The 18,027-nt window shown below is 30.5% G+C and overlaps 2 protein-coding genes across 4 annotated transcripts; both read left to right on the forward strand.

Annotated features, from left to right (window-relative positions):
• The first annotated feature begins 10,473 nt into the window (after positions 1–10,473).
• LOC107495598 (probable protein phosphatase 2C 59) lies at positions 10,474–15,238 on the forward strand. Of its 3 annotated transcripts, none has more exons than XM_052263297.1 (9): positions 10,474–10,510; positions 10,832–11,162; positions 11,741–11,868; positions 12,552–12,650; positions 12,754–12,912; positions 13,327–13,413; positions 13,494–13,585; positions 13,973–14,047; positions 14,692–15,238. In XM_052263297.1, exons 2-9 carry the CDS (start codon positions 11,080–11,082, stop codon positions 14,848–14,850), a joined length of 882 nt encoding a protein of 293 aa, XP_052119257.1. In that variant the 5' UTR covers positions 10,474–10,510; positions 10,832–11,079; the 3' UTR covers positions 14,851–15,238. The 3 variants fall into 3 exon arrangements, with proteins under 3 accessions (XP_052119257.1, XP_015972249.1, XP_015972248.1); XM_016116763.3 differs by lacking the exon at positions 10,474–10,510 and adding an exon at positions 10,548–10,720; XM_016116762.3 differs by lacking the exon at positions 10,474–10,510 and adding an exon at positions 10,548–10,712.
• A 1,818-nt stretch (positions 15,239–17,056) lies between these two features.
• Positions 17,057–17,542, forward strand: LOC107495485 (pectinesterase inhibitor-like). The gene has a single exon (XM_016116634.2). The coding sequence runs from the start codon at positions 17,057–17,059 to the stop codon at positions 17,540–17,542; it is 486 nt and encodes a 161-aa protein (XP_015972120.2).
• The last annotated feature ends 485 nt before the right edge of the window (positions 17,543–18,027 follow it).

Raw genomic sequence — 18,027 nt, forward strand, 5'->3', positions numbered from 1 at the left:
TTTATCCATATGCTCATCTAAAATACTATTCAAATATTTTCTAAAAGCAAATTGTAACTCCCGTCTAATTGTCAATAGACTAATATGTTGTGCAACAGGCTTAAGCTATATGATCACTTGATATTCTTATAAATAACATCCTGTATAACATGAAAAAAAATTATGTATTCAATATAATGAAACTAACATCCATGCAACGGACTTAAACAAGATTATAAATATAAATAATATAATATTTTTTATTGATTACACAATTTTATATTGATCACATAAAACTCTGAATCTTTTATACATGTAGTATGAATTCTTGAACTACTAATAAAATTTTGTATTTTTTAAAAAAAATTAATAACATTAATATAGTTACACAACATAATTAATACACATTAAAATAATTCAAAATCTCAAACCATACAAACAACAAATATATTAAGATTTTTATATAAAAAAGCAAAATATAAAAGCTTTGTTTTAATTAGTATATCCAATGATTTGACTTGAAAACAGATTGGAAACATTCAACTTATTAAAATTCACATAAAATATGAAAGCTTTGTTTTAATTAGTATACCCAATAATTTAATCTTTCAAAAATTATTTTCTCTCAGGGGATCTCCCAACTTTCAGGACAAATTTAATGAATTCTAATGTATTTCAATTCTTAGTATCTATATGTTTTTCTTTTTGGGATGACTTTTTTTTATATAATTAATTGAAATCATCAAATTCTTAAACAGCATACATATTCCATGTTCTGCATCACAGTATAATCTCTAACCACTTTTTAAAACAAAATTATCCAAATCAAAACAAACAAAAATAACAACATAAATAACAATAAAATCAATAACAAATCAGCTATATTATAAGATTCTACCTATCTCTTCCACTCCATTTGCTTGGATTTCTCTTTCCTTTTTTCATGCATCTCGCCAATATAACATCTCATTCTTCATCTCATCAAAGTTTAAAATCTTATTTTGAAAAATAATGCTATTTCTTGTTCTTGATATAGTCCATATTGTTACAAAAATAGAGACTCTCATACCTTTTTCTCTCTTTGCTATACCCGCCACTGGCCAAGTTTCAAAGTATTGTTTAGTTGTTCCTGGTCATATTTAAATTTGTCTCTAAACTCCAATAATGCAGTCCATAAATTCCACGCTAACCTGCAAGAAAAGAAAAAGCGATGCATGTTCTCCATCTCTTCCCTTAGATCATTCGAATTTCTCTCTACTCTCTACTCTCTTTTTTATTAAGTATCCATCCTCAAGCCATTGCATCTTTATTTTGTGTTTGTCTCTCCTTTTTCCATATTTGGCTCCACTATTTTATTTTTCATATGAGCTCCTCAAATTTTATATTTTTCCCCCTAAATATCATGTTATTATTGTTGTTAGGAGACATCCTCCCATAAAATAATTGAAATTACCCGCAAACAATAAAAGTATAGAACCTTTCGAATTTCAATCATCAAGTGTTAGAGAAGAGTCCGTACATCCTCTAGGGGTGAGCTATGTATGGATTCAAGATCTTTGTGCACATAAATCTAGATAATTTTTCTCTTCATTTAATCACATACCAAACTCATTCTAAAGATAGTAATAAGATTAATGGTACCACATATAGAATGAAAATTATACAAAAGAGTTTTTGATTGTCTCCACAAGTAAAACTTGAAAAGAAGTGATTGCCTCCTTTCTTCAAATTTTCACTTGCACCATTTCCATTTCCAGCTCCTCTCTTTCCTTCCTTGTCCGAAGCTCCCGTTCTCTCTCCCTCAACGTATCTTGTAAATATTTTAAATATAATTAACATGTCAAAAAAGCTATTCAAAATAAACTGCTGAGTGAACGCTAGGATACAACTAAATCAATAAATCAACACAAATAATAAATGCAGAGAATCAACTACATTATTAAAAAAAAAAGTCATCTCGGAGATATATCACAAAAGTGCTAGAAAAACACATCTATACCGGCCGGTCCTCCCTTTTGGTTTTGTTCTCTCTTTTTGCAGCATGTTCAACAGCTTTTAATTCAGATATATACTTATTGAACAAAATCTTCCTATTCTTGTGTTTCACATATTTATATCTTGGGTCATCTCTTAAAAAACAGATTTTTCTTTCTAACTAAAAATGCTGTAATCACCGCTGCATTGCAACAAAACCTAGGGTTCCTATTTCCTAATCCTCAAAACGGATTATGATTTTGTTTCCAGTTAGGTTTTGGCTTAAACTGCTTCTTTGGACGTGAACTTGTGATTCTAGTGATTTTGCATCTTTGCTGAGTAAGTTTACACAAACGAACAACACTCCTCAAAAGAAAGGTAAAAATGGATGAACATAATGTGCACATTCAATAATTCAAAAAATTACACTTGATACATTGAGACCCAATATTCTTAGTTTTCAGCTTGATATATTGATTAAAAAGATCAAAAGTAGAAGGAAATTTTTCTAATTTAATAGGAACATATAACCTATCATAGCTTCATCACTATCAATATCACAATGGTTCTTCTACCATTGCTATCATCACCATTCACCAATTTCACGATGATGTCTTTTACTGCCACCTTTTCTTAATCATGTAATCTCAATGTTAAAATTTAAAACTATATTATAATAGCATTGATATTTATCACTATTAGATTAACAAAGATAAATTTTAATTATATTAAAGACATAAGACTCTATATTCTAAATCAATTATGAAAATAAGAATGAACACTATAAGATAAGCTATATGAACAACTAATCTGAATGACTATAATCATTAATTTGAGTATAGAACCATACAAATAAGAGCAGATTTATTACTGCTATCATGCAAATTTAAATATTCATCAAACAGGGATAGAAATACCAGAGTGTGTAAAAGTAAAAAAATTCATAAATAAACATGAGCATAGAACCATAATAAAAAAGTATAAGTGAAAAATGCAGAGTGTATATTCTTCTGCTATATAAAATGGGAAAATTTTTAAGTGTGCCGTCATACCGGTGTATTAGTGATTTTTAACCGTTAATCTTAATTATAAAAAAATATATAATATATATAATTAAGATCAACGATTAAAAATCACTGATACACCGGTATAACGGTACACTTGAAAATCTTTCTATAAAATGATTCTCACACTAAATGAAATGAAGCAAGAGATGACGACATCAACAACAACATAAACATAAAAGAACAAAACTTGTATTACACGTTTTACATAAAGTGTAATCTTTTTCCCTTTTTTCTTTTTAGTTCATGTCATAGTTGTCGATTTAGTCACTATTTAAAACATGGTATTTTAAGCTTTGACCTGAATCTATAGTTTTGAATGTATAGAAGTAGAAAATTACTGATTTGACATCTATATATTGACAGTTGATTTTTATGTATCTTGTCTAAATCTAACTTCATTTTCTTATGCTTGTTTATTAAAGTTGCCAATAACTTAGTAATTATTGATAACTATTTTTGGTATAGAGAAGAGTGAAAAAGAAAGTGAAAGAGAAAGTGGAGTAAGCCACAAGTAAAATAAGTGCATCACCTACTTCGTTGACTCATATGCACTTATTGACTCACTTACTCTCTTTGACTAAAATTTTTTGATATTTTCTTACACCAATGACATAAACAACAATAAAATTCAGCAAACAATGTACCTAACCAATGACATCAAGTTAACAATTTTCAAATTTAACTTCTATTAGAATCAATGTCGCATCTATAAGAAATAACTAACTATGTCAGTTTTAGGCAAAATAATAATGATGCATAATATCCAACACAAGTTAAGCATAAGATGGTGATGAAAAGCTTACAAAATTAAGCAACATTAATAATTGGGTGAGGCAGAAAAAATTGACTCATTAGAAGATGACATTGTTTTCCACTAATCTACAAATATACTCAGCTGCTCACCTGTCAAAGTCATCTTCCAAAGCCATATTGTATAAAAAAATGTCTGAGTAAAATATATTTATACTCACTTACTTTAGAATTGTCCCACCAAATGGAGATGATTTTGTAAATCAAACAGCACAAGATTTTTTAAATCATACTAATACGTATACATCTTTTTTTTTTCTTGTAATATTTTAAGTTCTTGATAAAACATATTAATTTCAACAACAAACAATACTCAGATATAAAGCACAATCACAAAAACTATAAAAATTCAAAGGTTACCTTCTTCTACTTACAAATTACAATGGTTTAACAAAAATTCTTGGTAGCTAGAAACTTTGCCATGGCTTCCATTCTTCCTGTCCAAAAGGAATGAAAAAATACAAAAAAATACCACAAATCTGAACAAACTCAAAGAAAAAAAAAACATAAAAGAGATTGTTGCAATAAATAAATTTCTATGTTACAACCCTCTAAAACTGCAAAGATATTTTATACCATTTTCATGGGCTAGCATCAATGTTCACACTACAACTATAACAAAAATTACCACTATTTCCTTAAAATTCACCCGCAATGAATTTTATTGATTTAGGACATACAACTAATATAGTCAAGAGTGAACCTAAAGGCACAAAAGTCCTCTAAAAGTGCACATTATGAAGATTAAAAGTTTTTACCACAGAAACAATGATATAGTGAAAAAGCATAAAAGAAAAAAGAGCACCACATATGTTAATTCTTAGTTCAGTATCTAACCAAAACTAACTAAAAATAAGATTAAATTCCATCAAACTCAGACAACCCAAATCGCTTTGTCTTGTAAATTATAATTGTACTTTTTGTATCATGCTCCTTTTTCCAGCTAGTAAAATTATGCAAGCAACACATTTTTTCACAAAAAATACATCAAAAACCATGAATTAGCAAAAATATCATACCTTTTAACTATAAGTTGAAACTCTTGATTATGGCCCAGTTATTGAAATCCTTCACAAGTATCACTAATACTTTTAACAAATATTGATCATCGAAAAATCTATTCACTGAAATTAACCTTTGCCATAGTTGGAGGGGCACAATGAAAAGAATAAACAAAATAACAAAAGTTTGAAAAAAATCAAGGATCAGAGAAGTAAGAAATCAAATTAAAGTTGAATAACGTATGAAATTGGCGGTATCATAAGCAAGCCAAGATGGGTTCAATTCCTCTACCTTTGTGCCGCACCAAGGTGGGTTCGATTCCTCACTGCAATCACGTCCCGCCCAAGATGGTTCGACTCCTCTCTCCTATCGCGCTGCCCAGATGGATTTCTTTCTCTTTTGTTTAGCGCTGCCAAAGTTAGAGAAGTGAATTGGAGTTGGTTGCGATGGAGTTTGATGGAGGTAGAAGAGAATGTTAAAGAAACAGGAGATGGTGTTGTAGCTGACTTGTGCAGATTTTTCAGCTGATGAACATATTTATCATTTGAATGGATTGATTTCTCTTGCAGAAATTCAAAATCCGAAGAAGGGTATTTGAATTTTTCTATAAAAAAAATAAAAATAGAAGAAGAAAGAAAGGGTAAGAAAGTAATAGAAATAAAAAAAGGAATAAAGTAAAGAGCAAATTTTTACCAATTCTTTTTGACTATTCTCACTAAATTACTTACTTTTTGAATTTTTAAAATAAAATTTACTTTAAAAAAATTAAAATACTAAGAAAATGACATGTCAACACTAACTATTTTAAATTTACTAGTATAAAATATATTTTCTTTTGACTTAGACTAGAAAACTGAAACTTTTTAATTTGCTCGATATGAAAAATAAGTACAATTTATTAATTACTATAATTAGAATCTAAAGACTCATTGAAAGGTGGAGGTGATGGAGAAGCCAGTAACAATCACACCCTTTCATAACCATAGAAAAACCAGCAATAACATTTCAATTCTTTCTAAGAGAAGGAACACCTTAAACCATCATATGTAGTTTTTGTGGCATTCAAATTTTATGATTAGAAATATAATTAATTAATTCGACTTAGTTAGCTAGCTAAAACTCTTTGAAGAAGATAAAAGTTTCTTAGCAAGAATATTTGAAATAAATTATTTTAACCAAATTAATTAAAATTCTATTAATAAATTAAAGTCAATATTGGGAATTATTACAAGTTGTACATTTCAAAATGATATGAACTCTAAAATATTTATAAATGTGAATCATCTTTCATTTGAGTTAACTATATAAACTATTTTGCATATGTGAATTAATATAATTATTCTTACTAACCTAATATCATCATATTTATTAGAATTATTAGTAGTTAGGAGTTAAGTTAGTAATGACTAGTAGGTAAATATTTATGAGGTTAGTTGGTAATATCTCTATAAAAATGGTGACTCTTGTATTATGTAATAACAAACTTCAACACGATAACTTCACATATATTATTATTTTTTTATTCTGCTCTTCTTCCAAAAATTTAACATAGCATCAGAACCATCGTATCCTCCTTAAAAAGGATATGCCATTAGTTTTTCGATACCATGCTTCTTCTTCAAATCCAAATAATCAGTTTTCATTGTTTTCTTCCTCTATAATGGGCAAAATCATCTTCTAACGTAACACAAGATCCACTGGCCTTTTCTATATTCATCCTAGTAAAAATCTAACCTCTGTCCTTATCACTCCTGTCCTTACTAGCAATAACTAGTATTTTTAGTGTCGATCTTTTTTTTATGGCCATCATCTCCAAAAATAAATATGATTTTCTCACTTGCTCTACTCCTTCTTACCTTGTTAATAATATAGGAGCGTTGCAATAACCTGATGTTGTCTTGGCTATTTTATTTTCTCTCTTTCTCTATTACCTAAAATTATTGTCATTGAGAGCTGAAACGTGCCTTCACCTGCCTCTCAAAGTTTGTTGTCACCGTCACTTCTTCTTTTTATCTTCTTCTTTTCTCTTCTCTTCTTTTCTCTTCTCTTCTTCTTCATCTCTATTTTTCTTCTTTCTCTGTCAAGAACCACTTTCTGTTCACATTTTTTCTCCCTCTCTTTATCTATCTCTTCAGCCCACTGCCGGCCATCCTGGCCGTCACGGCATCTCCGACATCCCTTTTCTTCTTCTCTTCTTTTTCTGGTTATCTCACTCCTGTCTCACTCTCAAACACAGAACCAGAGCAATAGACTTGTTCCTCCTTTCCGTCACGACCAGAATCGCCGGCCCGCAATACACATGTCTTCCATCACCGGGCCGGACGTGTCCTCCTCTGCGTCACCACTCACCGCATGCGCTCACGTCTTCCCCTAACCAGAGCATCCTATTCCTCCTTTCTGTATGCTGCACCTTTCTGTTCCTCTGTTTTCCTCTGCGTCTCGCATCACACGCCTCTTCCTCTATTTTACCGCACGCATCTTCTTCTGCGCTGCATGCCTCTTCTTCAACTATCTCATCGAAACTTATCCATCCAAGTTGGAGATTATTGACATCTTCCATTCACTAGCTTGCAGGGACATATTAGAGTTTGTTAGTAGTTTGTTAGTAGTTAGGAGTTAAGTTAGTAATGACTAGTAGTTAGTAGATAGATATTTATGAGGTTAGTTGATAATATCCCTATAAATAGAATGACTTTTGTATCATGTAACAACAAATTTCAACACAACAATTTTATATGTATTATTATCTTTTTATTCTGTTCTTATACCAGAAATTTTAACAATATTTATGTCAAAAAATAAACAAAAATACTATTTATATTATTTATGTATATATTTATATATGTTGATTCATATATTTTTAATTAGTTAAATAATCTGTCACCAAATAATTAAATTTGCTATAGTAAAATTATCAAACATAATATGGATGTCATAGATCAATAATCAAATTTGTTGACAGTCATATATTAAAAAGTTTTATACAATACTAAATATGTAATTTTATAGACGGTTATTGATCATAAATAATTTTTATATATACATATCATGAGTGAAAAACAAAATACATAAGACAATATTAAATATGTAATTTTATAGACTGTTATTGATCATAAATAATTTCATAAATAATTTTTATATATACATATCATGAGTGAAAAACAAAATACATAAGACAATATTAAATATGTAATTTTATAGACGGTTATTGATCATAAATAATTTATATATATATATATATATATATATATCATGAGTGAAAAACAAAATACATAAGACAGCTGCGACTTTGTAGAGCTATTATCTTACTTAGGGATGTTAATGGAGTAGGGCGGGGGCGGGAATGCCTCCTTACTCTCCATTCTCGCCCCTAGATTTACTCCCTGCTTCCGTCTCCGTTCTCCGTCATGGGAGAATATTGCTTTCCATCCCCATTCTTTACAGGGTCCTATTCCTCGCGGGGACCCTATTCCTCATCTATTTGATAGTTCTAACTAATTATTAATTTCTATATGAATAGAGGTGTAAGTATCCATTCTATAAAAAATAATAAGATTTTATACAAAAAGTCTAAACGATAAGATGATGACTTCTTTCGAAATGACACAGTGGAGGGACGCATTCAAAATACGCAGTGGGGGACCCAACGGCGAGCCAGAGGACAGAGCAGTGCACGAGGTGGGAGACGCGGCAACAGAGAGAAAAACGGATACGACGACATAGTTACGGAAAGGGACGCCACAAATAGAAAGCACGATGCAGTGAGGGTGATGGCACCGTGAGATGTGACGATGCGGTGAGAAAGGAGAGTGGCAAGAGGGTGGCTGCAGAGAGGTTGGATGGAGTATGGATAACGTTAGGAATTTCTGAATTGAAGAAGGGTTATAAAAATGAGGATTAGGAGTTTTGGGTTTATATATATGTATGTCTGTGTGTGAAATGACTAAAAAATATATGAGAAATAAACTGTTAAGAACAATTAAATAAATTTATTAATTTCGGGAATTAGCGGGAATGGGACGAGGATCCCCGCTCGGATTTCCGCGCCTGCCTCGGAGAAATTTTGTCCCGTCTCCATCTCCACAGAAAAAATTTCCCACAATCAAATCTCTATTCGAGACAATTTTCACAGAAATTCCCGAAGAATTTTGCCATCCTTAATCTCACTGCTTGAATTCACTCAATTTTTTGAGTTAAAATTAAATGAGTTTAACTCTTAATATTTAGAAAAAATAAAAAATAAAAAATACAAGTTAAAGAGCGTTTTGCTGAAAATAACATTTCACTACATAAATATTTATACAAATGACATATATTCTAACCCAAAACTTTCATTTTTTATTTATAGTAATTTGTCTGTTAAATAAATAATTATGATTTAATCTAATTAACGTTTTAGATCGATCAACCAAAATATTTATTATAAATATCTTATCTAACTACGGCATTAATTTAAATTTTTTTAAATTATTTTACACCACTCTTTATATTTTTACATATATACGTTTTTTTAAAGAATATTTTGTGACATTTTAAAATCTTCTAAGACATAAAAGCATCTCAAATATTCTAGAGTTTATTTAATTTTTATACGAATATGATTAAATATAAAATTTTAAAATTTATAGTAACATAAAAAATAAAAAATACTACATGAAAAGTGTTAGGTAAATAATAATCATCTTAAACAATATAAACAACCATCAATCAAATAAAAATATATTACACTCTAATTTAATGTTACTAATTAAATTTAGAGAAAATACCATTCCCCTCTCCTGCGAGATACTAAAATAATAAAATGACACTCACATCCCCTCTGTTTTATAAATGTACATTCTCCTCCATTCTAACTTTTAAAAAACCTCCTCTTTAATCAATTTTAAACTTTTTTGTGTTAACTAATGTTAACTATATCTATTTAAAAAAAATTATTTTTTTTAAAAAATACCCATTAACAAAAATTTTTTTTAATGTTAAAATAATATATATAAATATCGAAAAATTAATAGTAAAATATAAAAAAATCGTTAACGAAAATTTTGGTAAAATTATAATTTAATAATTAAAAAATTATTGAAGGATATTTTAGGAAAAAAATAATATAATTATTAAATTTTAAAAAAAATACAATTTAATCAATAAAAAATAATTTATTAAAGAATATTTTGGTAAGCAAAATTTAATGATAAAAAATAAATTTTTTATTAATGAGTATTTTTTTAAAAAATAATTTATTTTTTTAAAAAAATAAATAAAGTTAATATTAGTTAATACAACAGATTTAAAATGGATTAAAGAGAAGTTTTTTAAAAGTTAGAATGGAGAGAAATGTACATTTATAAAAATAGAAGAGAGGAGTGTGTCATTTTATTATCTCGCAAAGGAGGAAAATGAAATTTTCTCGTAAATTTAATATTAATTTACTCTTTTAACCCTATTAATTCACATTAATTACGTATTTTTTATCAACAAAAATTATTTTTATCATTTTTATTTATTCACTCACTTAAATTTTATTGTTTAACTTAGTTAAAGAATTTTAAAGAAAATTATGACGTAGTAATTATCCAGTATAAGTGTGACTGAATTTGTTAAATGAAGTAGCTCCAACTAAATATAAAACAGAATCCACTCTACCTCCCTTTCTCGTCGTTTTCTCTCTCTCTCTCTCTCAGGTAATGCTATTTTCTCTCTCTAAATATCAATTATTGCTTCCTTTTCCAATCTTCAATAATTTTCTCCAAATTCCCAACCTTTCTCCCTTCTTTTCAACTCTTGATTCATTACTAGCTTCATTCCACTACCTTCACCCAACAAAAATCGCAAGATCTATCTACACAAACTCTCAACTCTTTTCCATTTTCCCCCGTCTTATGGGTAACAAAGTTTGTGCCTTTTTTAGAAAATTCACTTATTTATTATATATATATTTTTTTCAATTTAAAAAAAATGTGAAATTAATTTCACATTTCTTCTATGTGGGGTTTTGTGTGCAGGTTAAACTTGGAAGTCAGTGATTCCCAAAAAAAAAAAATGACCCTACCCCACTAATGTTATGATAATCTGGAACCTTTGGCACGCAAGAAAAAAGCTGTCATACGCTATACTGTTATTGTTCCTTCATTATTATTATTATTATTATTTTTATTTCTATTTCTATTTTTGTTTTCCATTTTTTGTTTGTGTATCGGCTTCATAAAGGGGATTAGTTTCTAAGGGCCCTGAAAAATTCAACCTGGAACACATGGGGTACCTCAATTCAGTTTTGACATCTTCAAGTCAGGTTCATGCAGCAGAAGATTCACCTGTGAGTGGTGGAGGACTCAGGTGAATACCTCATCTTTTGTTTAGATCTTTCTAGAATTTAAGAATTAGGTCACTTTTCTTTTCTTTTTTTTTTTGTAACTTTTCATTGGTTGGTTTTAATGTTTAGTTATAATTTTTGTTGTTGTTGTTGCTGCTTGACTGGTATTTAATGATATTTTGGTAGTGTCTGATGAATTTTTTTGTTTTTGGTTAATGTTATGTGTGTCCTTGGTTTTTCTAGTACTCCTTGTGGTGCTATGAAGATTCGTAACTGTTATAATCATGTCTCACTAAGCAAATTTATTAGCCTTAGTTGATAAAGTACTGGTCAGTATTTGTTTCTCTTGAATATTGATTGTCCACTTCTTGCTTTTTTGCTTTGATAATTACTATTGGTTCATGTTCTTGTACTTGATTTTGTGTATCTTATCATCAACGAATTTTTTAGGGGGATAATGTTACAGTTGTTGTTCTGTGGAGATTGTTACTGTTACAGTAATCAATAATAATGGAGTATATGTTTACTATATCACTATAGCTCAATGGTCATAGTTGGTTTCAATGATTTTGATGTAATCTGTTATGATTTGTATCTGCAGTCAGAATGGAAAATTCAGCTACGGGTATGCTAGCTCTCCGGGCAAGAGATCTTCAATGGAAGATTTTTATGAGACTAGAATTGATGGTGTGGATGGTGAAATTGTTGGCCTTTTTGGAGTTTTTGATGGTATGTTTAACCTTGTTCTCTCATATTCATTTCATTCTAAGTTCTAACCTTGCTGTCTTCATTCCTATTACTATTTTTCCCCTCAAGTTTGTTTCAGTCGAAATTAATTTTGCTTTGTGTTTAGTGTCTAAGTCCCTGGATTTTCCCTCTTCAAAATATTGGGAAATTAACCTTTCCATGTAACTTAATGGTGCACTATACAGATTCTTCTGTGCTTGTGCATTCGTACAAAATTCATAGCCGTTTTTTGTCGTTTTTCTGTCCTTTATTTTAAGCCATATCATCTTTATCTTTATGCATTTAATTTCTCAGTTTTGGTCTAATCTTTTGGGTCCTTCTGTACATAAGTTACTGATATCACACCCGCTGATGGAAATCTCTATCAAAGTTTCTCTTCTATCTGTCTTTGTGCATAATTTCTTGATCCTTCACTGTTGTCTTATACTTGTTCTTGTATTCTTTATTGTGACTGTAGAACACTTATTTATTTGTTATAGGAGCAATTATAGAGTCCAAAATGTTTTGTTTTTTGACGATGAATATTATTTCTTTTCTAACATTTAAAGAATGTAGCATTTATTTCCTAGAGACTAAATATACAAGTTATAACATATGATGTTACCATTCTTTATCTACTAAAAACTTTAGAAGGTAGCTTTAACTCTGGTGTTTATAACTTTCAGGTCACGGTGGTGCTCGTGCTGCCGAGTATGTCAAACAACACCTATTTAGTAATTTGCTCAGACATCCAAAATTCATTTCTGACACCAAATCTGCAATAGGTCGGAAAAAAAATCAGCATAGCCGTTTTCTGGTGTTTTCTTAAAGTTTGCTAATCCTGAGAATAACCGTTGTGTTCACTTGCAAAATTGTTCTTGTTTGCAGCTGATGCATATAACCACACCGACTCTGAATTTCTGAAATCAGAAAATAACCAAAACAGAGATGCTGGATCAACTGCTTCCACTGCCATTCTAGTTGGTGACCGTTTGCTCGTTGCTAATGTCGGGGACTCTAGAGCTGTTATATGCAGGGGTGGAAATGGTAAGAGTAATAATAATAGGTATTAGCTCCATATTCATGTGTATATGTTATTATAGGATGTGTTTTGGTAAGTGTCTCAGATGTAAGATACAGAAATACTATGGCCCTTTCTATTGTCTCGAGTTTTGGGATGGATAGAAAATATGTCTTAGGAAAGAGACAATTTGCTAGTGTTTTTGTATCTACCATTCTCTAAATTGATGTGTCTGAGCTTCTCTGTATTTCTATCCTGAGACACTAGATTACAAGATTACATGCAATAGTGCACCTTTGTGTAACATTTGTATGGTGTGTGGGCCCTTCATTTGCTTGTCGTAATTTTTTGTGCAAGAGAGAATCACTCCAACCTTCCTATATTAAATGATTAATTAAAATATTTTACTTATTTTATTTCTCTCATTTTTCCCCCTTTAGCCATTGCTGTTTCTCGAGATCACAAGCCGGACCAAACGGACGAGAGGCAAAGGATTGAAAATGCTGGTGGCTTTGTTATGTGGGCTGGTAAGGTCTTATTATGGTTAGCATTCATGAATTGATTTATAGATTCATATTGTTTATATCTTTTAAAACTTCACTTACAGGAACCTGGAGAGTTGGTGGCGTTCTTGCCGTTTCTCGTGCTTTCGGTGATAGACTTCTGAAACAGTATGTTGTTGCTGATCCAGAAATCCAGGTGTGCTTCGAATTCCAGTATTTCTTATATTCATAGTTTTATCTCTGTTCGTATCCATATACAGTGCATAACTTAGTGTAATATATTATATATACGGTTCACATCGAAAAGCATCCTGCCAGTAGATTGAATAAAGAAAATTCTGTTTCGAACAAGATTTGATGTTTCTGAAAAGATTGTTGTGAATCTTTCAATCAATGTAAATATGCAAACATTTTTATAGTTCTTTAAGGAAAAGTGCTACTAACAATAAGAATCGTGTAATACAGATCTCTGCATAAAAAATTTGTCTCCCGACTGGTCTTTATCATCGCTACTTGGCTTTTAAACCTTGACCTCTGTTTGCCTCTCTATATTCTGGTTACTAATTTGTTTGTGATATTGCAGGAAGAAAAAGTTGATAGCTCTCTCGAGTTTCTTATCTTGGCCAGTGACGGGCTATGGGATGTTGTCTCCAACGAGGTTTGAAGTGATTTTCATTTCTTCTACCTTAACTCTCTTTGATTACTAGCGCATTTCCATATGTTCTAAAACATATGAATGAGTTATACCAAGAAGCTACATAATTAGTTTTTGGTGCCATGTTGTGGGGAAGGTTAATATCTTCTCTTCCAAAGAATCAAATGCCTACACCAATTAGATGAGAACCTACCAGAAATGATTTCATGTTAAAAACTACTATTTAAATTGGAGAGAAAGGCCTGAATCTATCTCTATCTACTCTTGGTTTTATTGCTATATGTATTGAGTTCTCTCTGCTGTAAAGGTAGGTTGACTTACAAAACCTAATGTTCAGGAAAATTAGTTGTCAGTTCGAGTAAAGAACAGTACAAGGTGTGAATAAATAAGTGTAAATTTTTGTTATGTGTTAGCATGACTTAATTGAAAACAGACACACAGTGATGCCAATATGTCGATGCAACATTACATAACTGAAATTCGCACTTACTTGAACTGTGATCATCGCATATCTGTATAAATGAATACCAGTTTTCTATTTTTTTCAATTTGTCTCAAATGGGTGTTTAAACCACCATGTTCAATTAACACAATTGTATCTGATAAAGACTTTGATATAACACCAAGAATTCAAACCCATGATCCAGGAAGCTGTTGCAATGATAAAGAAAATAGATGATGCAGAGGAGGCGGCAAAGAAGTTGATGCAAGAAGCATATCAGAGAGGTAGTTCCGACAACATTACTTGTGTTGTGGTTCGTTTCTTGACGAACCAAGGCGCTTCTTCTGGTACTAGCACTGGCTAAAGCGTCTCTTGGACACAAAGGGTAGTGCATAGTTGGTAGTTGGTGCAGTGGAGATGTGACAAATGGCAAAATCTGTTCTATCATATTTTGATCATAGGCATATTCCATTTTAGCTGTGTGCCATGCAAGAATTAGAAAAATTAATTTGAAGACTCACCTACTATGGTCCTCTAGCATAGATATTTTATTTCAGAATTTCTTACTTCCACAATTGATTCGTATTTGTAGCTAGGAGAGATTGTTGTGTAAAAAGTGTGGACAGAGTTTTAATTGCACACACAAACACACGCGTTGTATGTAAATTTGGTGTCTGATCTTGCTGCTGATCCCCTTTATTCTCAAACATATAAAGAAAAATATCATGTTAAGAATCTTTTCGATCGGTTAACTATGTCATTTGAGATATAGCTCGCTAACTATGTCATTTGAGATATAGCTCGCTGGTTTGTATTATTGTTCTTTAGAACACAACATATGAAGTACTAGCAGTTATTAATTATACATGTCCATGAAAATTGAAAAGGAATAAGTTGAGTGATGGACTCAGAAAAGAAGATATCATTGTCGGCAAGGCAGCTATTGCTCTTACGCACGACGAGCGAACAATCTGTTCTTCTTCATTGTCCATTGTATTCCCAAAATATTAAAAAAAAGTTACATGCTATCATATCAGTAAAATTTTTAATTTTAATTTTCACTTATGCTTATATAATAAATTAATTTATTAAACTAAAAAAAAACTGAATTACTACTGTCATTTTGGCAATATTAGTTAATTTTTTATATGTATTCTCGAGAAAAAAATACTTTTATTTATATAACACTTGACTAATTATCAAGGTAAAAGAAATTTATACTGTAAGTAAATAAAACTAAAAATAGAATTCTAAAAAGTATACCACAAATATAAAGAAGGGGAAGCAAAAGGTGGCATTGATGGATGAAGATTGAAGACATGGAAGAGCGAGAGAGGGGTGTGGAACTTTGAGTGCATTATTGAAGGTGGATGAAAAAAATGGCAACGCAAGCTAGACCTTTATATAGGAGAATTCCTCTCTTCTAACTCTAATTTGGAACACAATAGTTTTACTTGCCAAAGGGTCAAGGTGTATTATGTATATACTAAATTCTAATTAGTCCAACTTGGACCCATAAAGACAAAACTTTCATGCCTTGCTTGCCAAGTTATGGGTCCCATATGAACTTGAAAATTGAGTGAATATATGTAACAAAGCAAGGTTAGTTGACTATCAATTATTAAATTTTTGGGTAAAGTAATTAAAGTTTATCAAAAGTTTTAAAAAATACTTCTAAATTTTATGTTCTTTTAGTTGTCTCAAAAATTTTCAATTTATATTAAATATACTCCTGACAGCTAAATTTTCAAAAGATTTAGGATTAATTAAAAAATAATGTATGACAATTATATCTACCAGGAGTATATTTCATGAAATTGAAAATTTTTTGAACAAAATTAAAACAAAATAAAATTTAAGAGTAATTTTGATAAATTTCAAAATATAAAAAGTATAATTTATCCAAATTTAAAATATTCAAAAGTATAGTCAGCCACCAACGCCATAGCCATATTCAAGTTCATTTCCATATTAGTGCAATTCAGTTATTCAAGAAGATGAAGTGGGAACAGAATCATGTATGTTATGGGGTCACTATATGCTAAAATAATGTTTACTTATAATATATATATGAAAAATTGAAAATATCATTTATTATGATTATTACATTGAAGTTCATGATACTAGGTGCATGTAATGAGTAAAAAATAGGGTCATGGTCAATTAAGATAGTTTTATTAGTAATTAATTTTATTATGTTCAATACAATATAAATCTTTCTCCCTAATTTGCATGGTGATATATATGTAAAAATTAAAGTCTAAAGATCTCATTGATCAATAAGAATGAACCCAAAAAAAAATGAGAGAATCTGTTGTATATTTCATTTTTTTTTCAGCCTCCATAATACATAATCATTATCTAAATAAGGAAACTTATTATACAAAATATCTTTTAAGATTTGCAATAATCTCAACATATGAATTCGTGCGTGTACAAGCATATCAATTATCATAGTCTATAAAAACAGGTGCATGATATTACAATTTCACAACCCATTGGAAAATTACAGAGAAAAAAAAATGGAACATTCCATTCTTACCCTTCCACTATTATTTCTCTCTTTCACTATGTTTTCATCATCATTACTATGTTCAGCAAGAACAGTTAAAATCTCTGACGTTTGTTCCAAACACCCAAACCCTTATAACTGTAACAACATCTTGAATTCCGTACCAGGTGCTTCATTAGGTGCTGATCTTAATAGCCTTTCAAAATATGTAATAACCTCAGCACATGTTTATGCCTTTGATACCATAACCCTAGTTCATAATCTCACTAGGAGTATTAATGACAAACAATTGAAACAACGTTACCAAGCTTGTTCCATGGACTATGATGATGTCTTGCTTTCTCTAACACAAGCTCAACAATCTTTTGTCAGTGGAGATTACAAGGGCATGAAGTCAAATGGTCAAACGGCTTTGAAAGATGTTCAAGATTGTGATTGGAAGCCAGGCAATGATCAATCGGATCTACCTAATAAGAACAAGTATTTGGAAGATGTTATCAATATTATTATTGTTTTTGCTGATTTTCTAGCAGGGGTTTATTAGTAGGTTTTTCTTGATCATTTATGTACATTAGGAGTGATTTAATGGTGGGGGAATCAAATAATATGAAGGAGATCCCAAGTTCAATTTTTAGGGATTTTTACCTAAATAAAAAAATTATGAGAAAATATCTTTTCTGGTCCTTAATTATTTATTCGATCGACATTGTGCCCCTTAATAATTATAAAAATACAAATCAATCTTCATTCACTTTTATATATGTTCAATTCAGTTCCTAAAGACAAACCATTATCTAAGTAACCCTAAAATCATGTTTTATCCTTCGCCTTTTTTTTTTCTTCTTCATCTTCTTTTCCTGCCTTCGAAACCCAACAAGAAAGAAGAACCAAAAAACTCCATCTTCTGCGGGCCACCAACTACTTCTCCACTACCCCCGGCCATGGAGGCTTCAGCCGTGTCTTCTCTGTCTCCCTCGTCGAGAAACTCCTCGCTATCAAGATCATGGACTCATCTACATCCTTCCACAC

The sequence above is a fragment of the Arachis duranensis genome, chromosome 6 (assembly GCF_000817695.3).
Source record: "Arachis duranensis cultivar V14167 chromosome 6, aradu.V14167.gnm2.J7QH, whole genome shotgun sequence".
Classification (NCBI taxonomy): domain Eukaryota; kingdom Viridiplantae; phylum Streptophyta; class Magnoliopsida; order Fabales; family Fabaceae; genus Arachis; species Arachis duranensis.